The sequence below is a fragment of the Egretta garzetta genome, unplaced genomic scaffold, assembly GCF_000687185.1.
Source record: "Egretta garzetta isolate BGI_Z169 unplaced genomic scaffold, ASM68718v1 scaffold523, whole genome shotgun sequence".
Lineage (NCBI taxonomy): Eukaryota > Metazoa > Chordata > Aves > Pelecaniformes > Ardeidae > Egretta > Egretta garzetta.
This window is the reverse complement of record NW_009259177.1, coordinates 100,473-114,700: the sequence shown is the minus strand read 5'-3', so window position 1 is coordinate 114,700 and position 14,228 is coordinate 100,473. Positions and strand designations below refer to the sequence as shown.

The following is a 14,228-nucleotide window of genomic DNA, read 5'->3' as shown; positions in this document are numbered from 1 at the left end:
GAAGGCTCTTCTCGCGCTTCGGTTTGTGGCTGGGTTTCCACGGATGCACCGGCCCCGGGCACCACGGGGTCTGCTGTGCCTTCGCCAGGGTCGGCTCCTGACTCAACCTGCTAACGCCTCGTTTCTCTTTCTCCTGGGGAAACTCGCTCTTGAACGCGACTGAAGTTCAATCTGTTAGGCGGTGTGTTAGCACTAAAAACTTCTCTTTATAAAGACAGGAGTCCCTCTACACTTGTTCGTGGTTCTGCTCAACTCTGTTACCCTCTCACGTTTACGTTTTCATCCTGATTTTCCGGTTTATAGTCTCAATTTGTATTTTTAATACTGTGCAGTGCGTAACTAGAATTAGTAGGGAAACAGATAAAATACAAAACCTAGTTGTGTATTTTTTTTTTTCCTGTGGCACGTTTGTATCTTTTATCCAGGGCTCTTAAGAAACGGTGATAAATTTCCTTAAGGGTGATTCTTCAGAACTGTGCAAGGTCTGCAGTAGCTCAGTAACACATACGTGTATAACAATATATCTGATTGGTTTATTAGTGTGTATTTAGGAGAGCAGGGGTGGGAAAGTGGAATTTAAATGGGAAAAGAAAAGTGAGAATGAGAAATCCTGTTATTCAAAAGGGAAGCAATTAAGTGGAGTGTGAGTGATTGGATGAACTGTTTGCCCACTGCCATTCCCATTAGGACCACCACCTTTGCTCACAGTGCCAGATGCTTTTTTGTAGATGTGTAACACAGTGTATATACCCACCCTGTTGCATTTGATCCTATCATGTGTTACCTACCACAGAATTCAGTGTTTCTATTTGCCCAACCCTCCTTCCCATTCCACGAGTGAAGCACTTGTAACGTGTGAGAGAAGGCCTGTAAATAGTGACTTATGTAAGAACTTTGCTTCCTGCTCCACAGCTCATCAACCCTCCTTACTCCAAAGCTTATTAATTAGGGCAGCTGCTTTGGCAGTGGATTAGTTGCTCTTGGTAGGTCTGCTGAGTTAAACCTCAGGCGGCATCCTCCTCCACCTCATTACCCTGCCGCTATGCTCTATCCATGAAAACAAACAAATCTGCAGAGTTACTTGGGGATCAGTGGAACAAAGGAGCTATTTAGTCTTCTGGCATATTGGTCTTTTTACGAAAAGAAGAAAAAGGGAGCACGGTATAATGGGCCTACAAAAGCAAGAGCTTTATTTACAGAAATAAATAACCTCTGTTAATTATATGGGGTTGACTGCAGATGACCTGATGATGAATCATCAGCTTGAAAGTGAACATCACTAGTGTTGTTGACATATAGCATAAGAAAAGAGAGAATAGTGTAGAAAATTAGCTGATTTAAAATGGTTACCATATGCTTACCATCAGGGCAGTGGAAAATTCTCTCCGTCTGTTCTCTCCTCTAAACTGTATTGCAAACACCACCACCCAAATTCACTGGAGTGCAGGGATGAAAAAACAAGTAACATTTCAAAGTTATCCTTAAGTTTTTGCGGTGCTGTGTGATAACTCTACGTACGCCTTAGGAATCCAGACTATTTGAACATAAGCAGTGGAGGTGGTTAATTAGGGGTATCTATGAGGATGCTGCATTTTTCCTCTTTCTGTGTTTTGTTCACATATGCTTGGAGTAGTGACATCTTGCTGACTTTTTTTTTTCCACATTCTTTTAGTTTAAATGTATCTTTTTTTTTTTTTTTCAGAATTTCAATCTAGTGTCCTGTTATCACAAAAAATGATTTGTGAAGAACAGGCAACTGATGCAAAAAGGCTGAAAAGGTTAAAAGAAAATATTTTTTTTTTTATTATGTCTGGATTCCGTTTTACAATAAGTTCTATGTTGGGGTTTTTTTTTTTTATTACCTACCTCTGGAGTTATTTCTGCATTGTTCTCTGTTGAAATCCATCATGGAAACAATTATGTAGTGTTCATTTCAGTCTCTGGTTCAGAACAGTTGGCCAAGCTATAGTGTTAATATTGCAAGGAAGACAGCTTTCAGCTGATCATACCCCAAGCAGAAGTTCACGAGGAAGCAAACTACATCAGCAGAGCAGTCAACAATCTATTCTTCTCTGGGCACAGTTGTAAGAAGGTGTGTTTTGCCACCCAGCCAAAGTAGCTCCTTTCCAGAGCAGTGTTGCTGGGAGAGATTGAATCACCATCTTTTGGCTAGTAGTGCCTAATGTGGTTCAGTATGAGAAAGTTACGCTTATTTCACTTTCAGACTGGTATAATGAGGTCCTGTCAACAAGGTAAACCAAAATAACTGTTGGGGAAAAGTGTCCCAGTAATGGGATCCTGTATCTACCTGAGCAAGAGGTGCAGTGTGATAAAAGGAGATCTGTAGAGTGCTGAGGACGCAGCTTCCATGCTGTGTTTGTCTGCTTTGGGTTTTTACTTTACAGCAGCAGCTTGGTCCTTTGCTCTGAAAGCCCTTTTTTATTAAAGTACATCTTCTGCTTTAGTTTCATCTAAAAGGAATCTAGTTCAGTGTATCCCAGTCATTTTTTGACAAGCTGAATCTGTGCTCTTAGTCTGTGCTTTATGAAAGACAGCTGGTTCCCAAGCTAGCCAATTTTACCGTAGAGTATAAAATGCTGTGTAGTTAAACATTCCAGCTCTCAGGAGATCCAGGTAGGAAATGTATCTAGTTTATTGATGAAACATGGAGGTCAAAAAAGAGGAGAAACTAGCAAATGGAGTTCTGGAGTCTTGATTTCTGCAGCTGCTCTTTGGATCAGATCTTTGCCATCCTTGAAAATTTCTTGCAGTATACTAATCAAACCATTAGATAACAAGTTCACGCACCACAGACTCAAGAATGGCTGCACAGAACTGTACTCCTTATGTGCACAAAATAGTTGTTTGTTTGCAAACATCTGCAAGTATTTAAATGATAGCTGTATTGTAATTTACATACTTACTAGGCTTTTTTCATGAATGTATGGAGTGTTGCAGGATCGGAAGTGCTGCTATTGCCATTTGGTGATCATTCTACTTTAAGCTGTTCAGTGCAAGTCTTCATGAAATCAAGAGAATTTGTACTGCTGTTCCTGAAAACAAATATTACGAAGAATGGTGATTTTGCATCATAAAAAGATTGAAAAAACAATCACATCTAGAATCTCTTCAATTTCATCAAATATGTTGTACCTTAAATAAAATACAGAATGTGTGGTAGGAAAAGAAAAGCTTTAGAAGCATTTTTTCCATTTTGTAATTGTTGTACAAATAGCAAATACGCATGCCTGTGTGAAATGAGTTCTCTGTAGACTTGGGATTAGCAATAGCTAAAGTTTAGGTTTTCATATTCCTTTGCTTTAGATACCTGATGCTTGTGAAGCTTGAAAATGCTTGCCAAAAACTGCCGAGTTCTCATGGCACATAGAAACCTTAACTCTCATCTGAAATAATTTGTGTCTTGTGGCCGTAGAGATAATACTTGGATGTTTGTCCATAAAGGGTTTGTTTCCAGTCCATGATACAGACACAGCTTTAACTGCTGGTGGATGGCCAGTCTGTGAGGTTAAGTCCTACCTTGTTTAATTGACTGCACCACTTGATCTCAGTTTAGTAGTCAGTAACAGGTGCCTGGTAATTTACCAAAGCTGACAGAACATAACTGTGGGTTGTCTCTTGCCAGTGGATGTCACCTTCATTTCAGAACATACACTCCACTTTTTTTTTCATCCTGTTACGTAAATTTTCTCCTCTTACACTTGGCCTTCAGGGGAAGTTCATGTCTCTTGCACATCTTCTGTGCTGACGTGATGCTGTTGAGTAGATGTGCATTCACATGAAAAATGATTGCCTAAAGGTTGAAAAAAGGAAGCAATGTGTTTGGCATATAGCACTGTCCCGGACTTCATCCTTTCCTAAAATAATCTGTGTGTTATTTGTATAGCAGACAAATCACTGCTGCTTTGCCTTTGTGATAATGAAGGTAATACTTTCTATCTGCTTTCCTGAGAGACTGTTCTACTTCTGTTCAAGGGCTTGCGCGATTCAGAATCATCACTAACGTAACACTTTGGAAATACAAGTGAGGGATATTAAGGTATTCTACTCTTGTAGAGCTTCTAGGAGCATGTCGCATAGTGTTTTATGCCTGTCTTGAGTTGTACTGGTCTGGAACCAGATCCTTCACAGTTCAGTTTCATAAAGCAGCATCTGCATTTGTGAGACTATGGACAACGTGAATTCTTAGGTACAAATTTCTAGGAACTGGAACAAAGAGGTTTGGGGTTGACAGTTGTAGACTACAGAGATTTTCTCTCACAGCCGAGAATATCAAAAGGAGTTTGGTGGTTTTTCTGAGCGCTTCGGGGGGGTGGGGGAAAAATAGGCCAGGTAGTTCTCAGCCCTGTTGTAGGGAAAGCATTGACTGTACTCTTCTTGAACTATTATTTTGAATATAAGAGGAATGTTAGTGTATTTGACCGTATTTTAGGTGGCTTTAACAAAATGTTATCCATGCAGTAGATAAATTATGAAGTTATGCATATGAAATGTTGATACTGTGTATATCAGTGAAATATTTCAGCCTCATCTAAACTTCAAGAAAAAATCAGATTTTCTTTAGAATTTACATACGGCAGTGATATCTCCAGATATGTTACAGGGTTGGATTGCTGTGGTTGACTTAGAAATAGTGGGAAAATACGGGGTTTATTGTAACATTTCGTAGATACATAGTTTTGTGGGAGAAATGAAACTAATACATAGTTTTAAGGTACACACACAGAGACTGCTCCATTAATTAAAAAAACAAACAAACACAAAAACCACTTGAATTTCCTTAGGCATTCCTCATTATTAGTGCTTTATTTTTCTGTAGACATCTGCAGAGCAATTGAATTGCTGGAAAAATTACAAAGAAGCGGAGAAGTGCCACCGCAAAAGCTACAGGCTTTGCAAAGGGTCCTTCAAAGCGAATTCTGTAATGCTGTAAGGGAGGTAAGTTAACTTGATGTAAGCAGTTACTCTGAGTTAAAAACCAGTGTGTTATGCTTTTTCCTTTTTTTGTTCAGCGCAATAATCTGATTTTGTTCTTTCTAAGTGCTGAATTTGACTTACAGAGCTTAACAGACCAAGACTGTTTTGTAAAGTTCAAAAGATGATAATTTGGGATAGCGTAGGTGTATTAATTAACTTCTTACAGTTTATTTTGAGAGCCTGTCCTTATTGGCAGATAGCAGGCTATTACTTTGTTGGAATGTAAGAATGGACAAAGTGCAAATTTCTTCTTTCTTTTAAGCCAAATCCACATCACCTCGAGGTGGAGCCTTGCACCACCTCATCTGCATTTCAGATACTCTTTGGGAGATTTTTAAGTGATTGACCATGCCCTGCTATTGCTGTTGGTGCTGCCACTGGTGATAACACCTGGAATGATTAAAAAGATCTGTTCATAGACAGAGGTGTCATCTTAATGTTTTCATCCTATTGAGGACAGTATGTTTATTGCTTAGCAAGTCCAAGTGATTGGCAGGTAGATGCGAGGATGTGGGTTAGCTCTCAGTGTAAGCATCTCCTTACCATTAGTGTTCTTACTGCCTCTGTATTTTCAATACTGTTTTTTTCTTAAGATATTCAGTCAATTCTTACTGCCTCTGTATTTTCAATACTGTTTTTTTCTTAAGATATTCAGTCAATTGCATCAGTTGAAGGAACATACAGGGTTTTGGGGGGAGGGCTGGGTTTTGGGGAGAGCTTTGAACAGCTGCCCTTAAGTGATTTTGCGTGCATCCTTACTGAAGAGTTCCAGGTTGAATCAAAACAAGAGAAGGCAGTCATCCATCTCTCCAGTCAGGTGTGTTAGACTAGCCATAAGCACCCCTAAATTAATCGTGAGGTCTGAATGCTGTAGAAGGAGGGAAGATTTAGGCTGAGACGTAGATATGCATGGATTAACTGAGCAATAAAGATGCTGAGAGAGTTGTTCTTTCATAGTATCGTAGACTATCACTTGATACCTTGTGTGAATCGGAGAGTAACTTTTTATTAAATGTGTGTACTTTTTAATTTACACATTTTTAAGTTGTACCTGATATTTTGTTATGTTATCTAAGCAGAAAAATACCCATTTCCCCATACTTAAACTGTTTTGTCTCTAAAGGTGTATGAACATGTATACGAAACTGTGGATATCAGCAGTAGCCCAGAAGTTAGAGCTAATGCAACAGCAAAGGTAAAAGCTGAACTAAAACTTGCTTAAAATACAGTAGTTTGTTACTCTGGAAGCAGAAGATTATTTAAAATTCAGAAGGATATTATCTAAATGTCTGATAAAATGGATAAGCTTGACAGGTTATTAAAAGGTATAACAAAAGACTTGTTATTTTTAGGTTTCTTCTGTTTTAATTTTATTTTTGGAGCTCTAGATTTTTCATGCTAGTGTTCATATCTGGGGAATTAATCTCATTTGTCTTAATATTTAAGTACTTTGAGATAAAAATACTTTTTCATCCTGCTCACTGTGTCTAGCTAAGGGGTCTATATTTAATTTTTTATAGCAAAATCTTGTTTCTTACAGGCCACAGTCGCTGCATTTGCTGCTAGTGAAGGTCACTCCCATCCCAGAGTGGTTGAACTACCCAAAACCGAAGAAGGTCTTGGATTCAACATTATGGGAGGCAAAGAACAAAATTCTCCAATCTATATCTCTCGAATTATCCCTGGCGGTATAGCTGATAGACACGGAGGCCTGAAACGTGGAGACCAGCTGCTTTCTGTAAACGGAGTGGTAGGAATTGGTTTTCACTTTATGTAGCAGTAACTACTTACTTCCACGTGGGGGCGTACAGAGAATATACATGGCACAAGCTCGATGTCGGCTTTTAATCTTGGCAAAATCGTTTCTTTTTGTCCTTGCACAAACAACTTGCTTAGGTTTCTGTAGACTAGTGTGCATTGAGAGTTCTAGGATTATACTTTGATTATCAGTCGCATCTGGGAACTGTGCTATTTATGTCAGTATTTCAGATTCTGAGGGCATGTATAAATCTAGCCCAAGTGTTGTTTTGTGAAATAGTATTAAACTGCCATTATGGCTTCCTCTTTCATCCAAGTTTCATGATGCAGATTTTAATTAATATAGTTTACTGCACCTTCTAAGGTAAGTAGTAAATTATGCTATGTTGCATTAGACCGACCAGATTCTCATTATCCCAATAAAAATTCTGCTGTGTAATGAAGGCAGTGATAAGATGGAACTACAAGGTGGTGTTATCTTCAGTTGTGTGGTTTTTTGTTTTTTTTTTTTTCTTCCACGTAAGTGTACTGAGCTTCAAAAACAGAGGCTTTCTAGCATATTCTAAGGACTATATGTCTAAAGTGCTGTTGTGGATATTTATTTTTAATAAGTATCCTGTTTGAAGAGTTACAATACAAAAAGTAAAACACAGGGTGACTGGAAAGAGGAGGCTGTGGACAGCGTTTGACTTAAGCCAGCTGCTAGTCAAATGCATGTAAATATCTCTCAAACTCTTCCTTTTATTTATTTATACAGAGAAGCTGTATGCTAGCTTAAAAGTAATGTTCTCAAAATCACATCTGGAAACCCAATTTTATTTTAAGACTGAGGGTCCAACTAAATCCTGGGCTTTTTAACTTGAGTGGGGTTTTTTGACACGTGACAGGAATAGAGACTTACTGGGTGTCTGTATTCTGGGAAGTCCCTGCTGACACAGATCTCTGACATACTTGGCTCCTGACAGTTACCTGAGAGTCCAACTGCCCTTTTCAGGAGATATAAGAGAAATGGCCGTAGTGATGCAACTGTCCTTGGCCCAAACTTACTATTATTTTGAGTGAGGGACAGGTGTGGAACTGTCTTCAGATGAGGACTTCCTCACCCACAGACCCTCTTAAAGAAAACAAAACCACCACTCTACCCCAGACTGAACCTGATCATCAGACAGTTGGTACAGCTAACGACGACTGTGTGTGTGTGCATGCACATGTATAACTATATGTAGCCATTGTAAGAATACAGTGAGTGAGTGCATAAAATACTGTTGAGAATGCACATGTGGTCTCAGAAGAAGAATCTTCTGATGTTTACTGGTTGTATCTTGTCGTCTTAATACATATGACAGGCATTTTCTTGTAATTTCTAATTTAATACTTAAAAAAAAAAAATTGCCACTGCTAAGACGGCAGTGAATGTGCCTTAAAACAAGTTTATTTTTTTTTTCAGCTGGGAGATTGAGTCTACTCTAGAATTTTAGGTGTTTTGATACAATTAAAATTAGAACTTTACAATCCTTTTATTACCAGTTTTAAACAGAACAGCCTACACATCCACTTGAATAACAGGAATGAAAACATTCAAATGTATGTGTTGTCTAAGTCTGATAGAAGAGAAATAACTTGGGTTTTTTTAACTGTTGTCTTTCTTTCTGTAAGTAACTTTATAGTAACGGGGAAACCCTCCAATCAACAGGTACAGCACCTGCCTTCTAGCTTCTAATAGCACCAGTGGGAGGTAGGCTTGGGGTAGTCCCATCATTGTGTTTAATAAGTTTGGGAGAAATAACTTTTGCTGATAAAATGTATGCTGTCCAGAAATGTATATTTGGATGCAGTTGTTGAGAATTCTTGCTTAAAAATTGTAATTAGATGAATCTAATACAACCCTAATAAATTGTGAGAGTTGTTTTAGGAAAGCATTTTTATTTTATTGTTACTGAGTTGCGTTAGGCTGTTCTTAATCAGTTTAGAGGAAATTAACTTGAATACCTCACATTTACAGATACGTGTGGAGCACTAAGATAAGCAACACACTGCACATTAGCTGCTCTATTGCAGGTGCCCAGTATGCACTGTTTTGCCTTGTCATAACACAGGATAATGTCAAGAAGGCAGCTATCTTGCAGTTGTCTGTAGCAACTTATTAGGCAAATTGAGGATGAGTACTGAATTTAAAATGCATGCCAAAAGAAGATAAAAAAAACCTTGAATTTTAAATAAGCGTCCTTCTGAAGTTGTTGATTTTTAAGTGTAATTTCATAATTGTGTAATGTTACCCTTATTTCACTTACTGTATGTAAAGACACAATTTAATTGTTCAGCATAAACCTAACCAAAAGTTTTGTGCTACTCTTTTGTTAATACTAATTAGTATATTTATTGCCACCTCTTACTGATTTGCTGAAGAATAAATCCTGGACTTGGGTGATGTCCTTATGCAGTCTTCGAACTAGAATACTTCAATATTTGATTATATAGAGGTTGTACAAAAAATGAAAAAGATCTGTTTTCAGTGTTTGTCTTCACTAATATTGTACCTAATGGTTTATGCTTTTGCAGAGTGTCGAAGGTGAACACCATGAAAAAGCAGTGGAACTGCTGAAGGCAGCTCAAGGAAAGGTTAAATTAGTTGTGCGATACACGCCGAAGGTCCTGGAAGAAATGGAATCGAGATTTGAAAAAATGAGATCGGCAAAACGCAGGCAGCAAAATTAACGTTGTATGCAATAACTTAAAGAGAAAATATATTCCATTGACATTTTATAGTTTGCTTTGTGACTCAGTTGATCCAATGCCTGGGCTACAAAAGGCACTGTCCTTTTCATAGAATCATGGAACGATTGAGGTTGGAGGGACTCCTGGAGATAACCTAGTCCAACCTCCCTGCTTAGAGGAGGGTTAGCTAGAGCAGATTGCTCAGGGCTCTGACAAGCTGGGGTTTTGAGTATCTCCAAAGATGGAGACATCAGAAGATTTCTGGGCAACCTGTTGTAGTATTCTAATCTCCCTCACACTACCAAGGTCCATTCTTCAGTTGAAATGGAGTTTCCTATATTTCCATTTGTGTCCATTGCCTCTTGCCCAGCCATTGGATGCTACCGGTTGGGAAGAATCTGGCTCTTTTTATGCCCTATCAGGCATTTACAGACGTTAGTAAGATCACCCCTGAGCCTTTTCTTCTCTGGGCTAGACAATCCCAGTTCTCTCAGCCTCCCCTTGACTGTCAGATGCTCCAGTCGCATAATCACCTTCGTGGCCCCTCTCTGGACTTGCTGTTGTATGCCCATGTCTGTATTGAACTGGGGAGCCCAAAACCGGACCCAGCACTTGAGTTGTGTCTCACCAGGTCTGAGCAGAGGGGAAGAATCACCTCCCTCAACTTGCTGGCAATGCTCTTCCTATTGCAGACCAGAGGCTGCTGGGCTTTGTTGCAGTGAGGGTACATCGGCGGCTCGTGGTCACCTTGGTACTGTTCTATGCAAGGCAGCTTTGCCCCTGGTGAGCCCCCCAGCCTGTACTGGTGCATGGGGTTATCCCTTCCCAGGTGTAGGACTCTGCACTTTCCTTCACTGAACTTTAGGAGATTCCTGTTGGCCCATTTCTCCAGCCTGCCGAGGTCCCTCTGAATGGCTCGCTGGGAGCGTACTCTGTCCTGTCACCCATGTTGTTAATGAAAATAATAAATAGAATGGACCCCAGTACAGACCCTGGGGTGCATCGGTAGTGACTGGCATCCAACAGGACTTTGTGCCACTGATGGCAACAACCCTTGGCAGTTCAGCCATTGTTAGAATGTTTTCAATCTCCATGTCTTTCACAGCTTAAGAGGAATGTGTACTTTTAAAATGGCCTAAGATACCCTGAGAAAAGCATGTATGTTGATATTTCTATTGATTTTTTTTTAATAGGTTTCTTTCATGTGAGACCTTTAAGCATGTGAATTTACAGATTTTTCAAAGGTATTTAATAAGACATATTTCTACATATTGGCATCCTTTTCTTCCTGTTTTCTTTTGGCATTACTTAACATAGAATCTGCAGGTTTTTTTCTGAATGGTTTTGGAAAAAAGATTCTTATGTAGCAGTATTTTGGCACTTTTCTTAAGAATATGTTGTATATCAACTACAAAACCTAATCATGATCTACTGTGTAGCTGATAACGATACCAGATTTTGTAATGTTTTGGTGAGTACATTATTTTTACACTTCTGCTAAATAGTACTTTGTTACTCTGGAAATAGTATTACCTCACCTGTAAATAATTTACAGTTGGTGTTCTCACATAATGATTTTGTAATAGCTGGCATTTATAAATTTGCAACAATCATTCCCATAACTTAGATTATTTTGTACTAATTTTAAAGCAGTAAGGGGAAAAATGTAATCGTGTATGCAGTTCTGGATTGACTCTGCAGATGGATTTTTATGCTCACGATCAGAAGATACACTAATGCAGTGCAAAAGAGTTCCAGATGTTTCCCTGACTTCCTGCTGTTTAAAAGAAATATTCATCTTAGCTGTCATACCCCTTGTGTTTTTTAGTATGTTCTGTTGTAGTCTTATCTACAGACTGACTGTATTGGTCTTGGAATAGTTAGTACCTAAATTATTGATAATTACATTTATAAGAGTAAATGTTCTGAGGCTTACGTGCCAGGATACCCTGACATGTGAGCTTGTCTGGGGTTTTATTACTGACTGCTTCTGGCTTGGAGGGTTCTTATTTGTACTACATCACCATTGCTATAAATCCTTCTGTGCAGTGGTGCTGTGGTGGTAATAAGGAAATCTCCAGGTATAAGTGATTAATATCTTACCTCAAGCGTGGTTGATGGTGGCACGTTTTTTGTGTGCTGTTTCAAAGAAACATTTCTGGACAGAGGTCCACTTCTTGGAATCTACCAGGTTTGAGGCTGTACTTGCGTTGTTTAGGTTTTGGGCTGGTTTTTGTTTTGGTTTGTTTTGGTTCTTTTTTTTTTTTTTTTTTTTTTTTCCCCTTAAAGCTTTGCCTTTTTGGTATCTATCCAGAATTAACTTGATTGTCTACTGGGTGTCTGTTCACTTGTATGGCAGCTATGAGTGCATCCTAACTGACTGTTAGTAATTTGATTCTTAGAGGCTTAAACTGAAAAGTGCAGTTCTTACTATGTGGCTAATTCCTAGTCTTTTCACGTGGAGCAGTATGATCCATTGTGAAATAATTCAGTATGTGAAAAAAAGGAAAAGGTTAGCTGTCTAAAAAATGACAGCATGAAGTTGTGCTTTCTCAGTTGATCTACTGGAAAAGAAAAAAAAATGTGATTGCTACAGGCAAGTGAGAAATGTGATTGCTCTCTGCATGTTTGTAAGCATGGTAAGCCTGCAAAGACAAATCTGGTTTTTCAAGATACTGATAGATTGAAAATGCAATATAAATATTTATCAGTTAGATGACATTGAGCACTGAATCGCGTGGTCGATATCTGTCATAGGCTTCTTGCAAAAGGCCTCATGTTACTGATACAACCATGTTGCTGAATTGTATATTTTTATGGAACAGCTTATGTTTAAAGTATTGAGACCAAAATCACTAGTTAGACCAATTGTGGATGTGTTTTAATTTAATTGTAAAATAGTAGAGATTTGTTTTAGAGCTATATATAAATATATATATATTAAAGAAAGGTATGGATACAAGATAGTGTGTTTTAAAACCTGTATCCCTTGTGTTACTGAGCAAAGAGGTGTGTTTTGTTACTCTATGGAAATGTTCACTCTAGTCTGGCTAGAGCTGCTAAATGCAGTAGCGTTTTCATTCTGAATTGTAGCATTTGGATGCAGTTTTGTCAACTGCTACAAAATGTGGGGAGGTGTATCTGGGCATATAAATTGTACCTGCAGAATTTAATAAAAAGTTTTTAAATTGCAATAATAACAAAAAAAATCCAATAAGCAGACAACTCATTAACAGTCGTCTTTAATACTATGAAACCCCTATAACATTAAGGAAAGGGTGGATTAAAATATGCCAAGAAACTTGATCTCTGTTACTACTGAGCAGTGCCTGTACTGTGTTAATATGCAGTCCCTACACACGTGGCTTGCAAACGGATTAAGAAGATGTATCAGTTCTGCGGATAACTTCTGCTTCTATTGCTGCTGTGAGGGATCTTTGGGTTTTATCAACAGAAAAATAAAAGTTAAATTTCAAGTGCATTGCGTTTGTGTGTTTCTGTTCTGACTTTCCATTTCAAGTACTATTTTCAGACCACTGTAATTGGGTGTTACAATCTCTAGGGACATAACATAAACACCCTGTGTGTGTGTGGGCGTCCAAAGAGAAAAACTTGAAATCTGTTGTTGTTATGTTCTTTTCTACCCCAATCTTTTGTGATTTGTTGGAAAAGAAAATTAGAGTGCTATAAAGCATCTATAACACCTTGGACCTCCTGCATTTTTGAGACCTCCTTAGTCTCAGCTGCGTAAACTTACATGATGCATATTATTTTGAGTCAGATACTATCTTTTAATTGTTTGAAGCAAGTATCTCAAGTAATGAGATGTTGAGTTTCTGTAATTCCTTGTTTTAAGACCTTGTAAGGTTGTCGGCTCCTCAGAAAAATGTGCCTGGAGTTATGAACCGAGATAAAGGTAGGAGAAAAGGCTTCAGTTCTGAATGTTAAAAACACTTTTTTTTTTTTTAATGTAGGTAGGCTGGACTGCAAATTGAGAAGTTATGCAAAAATATTTATATGAATATTTTTATTTGATGTAGAGGGCTGATAACACATGGACTGGAGATAAAAACACATTTTTGATTTTATTGTAAAAATCAAATAATTTCCATCATCAGGCTTATGCAGTGGTTGTCTGTTCTGCTAAATATGGGCCAGATTTACAAACTGAATTTCAACATCAGGCTTACAGCACTGAGCTGAAGACTGACTGAAATGAATGTAATTTTTTAATTTAAAAATCCAGTAGTTTATCTAGCTCCTGTTTTTTGTTGCAATTACAGGCTTAACTGCTTTTAAAACAACTGAAAAAGTAGGTGGAAAACATTATTTCTGATTTCAACTGTGATCTAGCAGTCAATACCCAGACAAGCCTGGGGAAGTATTTTGTCCAAGCTGGTATCCCACCTGAAACATGCATGGGCTGAGCAGAACCAAACTTAAACTAAATAAAAGCAGCAACTTCAATGGTTTACTGCAAAATTATTTCCCTCTCTTCTGATCATCTCTTCCAGAGGCTGATGCTGAATGCAAAAGTGTTTCAATTTGAAACCAAAAATGCTAATTTGAAAACACAAGTTCTGTGTATCTGGGGCTGCCTACACACAGGTATAAACTGATAGAACTGGCCACTCCCATCACCTTCTTGCCTTCAGGTACGAGTGCTCGGGTGCGCTGGCGTTTGCTGGTTTTTGACCACGTACAGAGGCATCTCAGTTCAGCAAGCTGGCAGAAACCAGTGAATCACGTCTGGTTTTTTG

The 14,228-nt window shown here is 38.4% G+C and overlaps 1 protein-coding gene across 1 annotated transcript in view; it reads left to right on the top strand.

Annotated features, from left to right (window-relative positions):
- Positions 1–12,919, top strand: part of LIN7C (lin-7 homolog C, crumbs cell polarity complex component) — a 35,848-nt gene extending 22,929 nt beyond the window's left edge. The window contains exons 2-5 of the mRNA XM_035891193.1: positions 4,733–4,956; positions 6,119–6,190; positions 6,536–6,745; positions 9,313–12,919. Of these exons, the coding sequence (XP_035747086.1) occupies positions 4,733–4,956; positions 6,119–6,190; positions 6,536–6,745; positions 9,313–9,468 (662 nt within the window). The 3' untranslated portion in view covers positions 9,469–12,919. The remainder of the gene's footprint in view (positions 1–4,732; positions 4,957–6,118; positions 6,191–6,535; positions 6,746–9,312) is intronic.
- Positions 12,920–14,228: the final 1,309 nt, after the last annotated feature.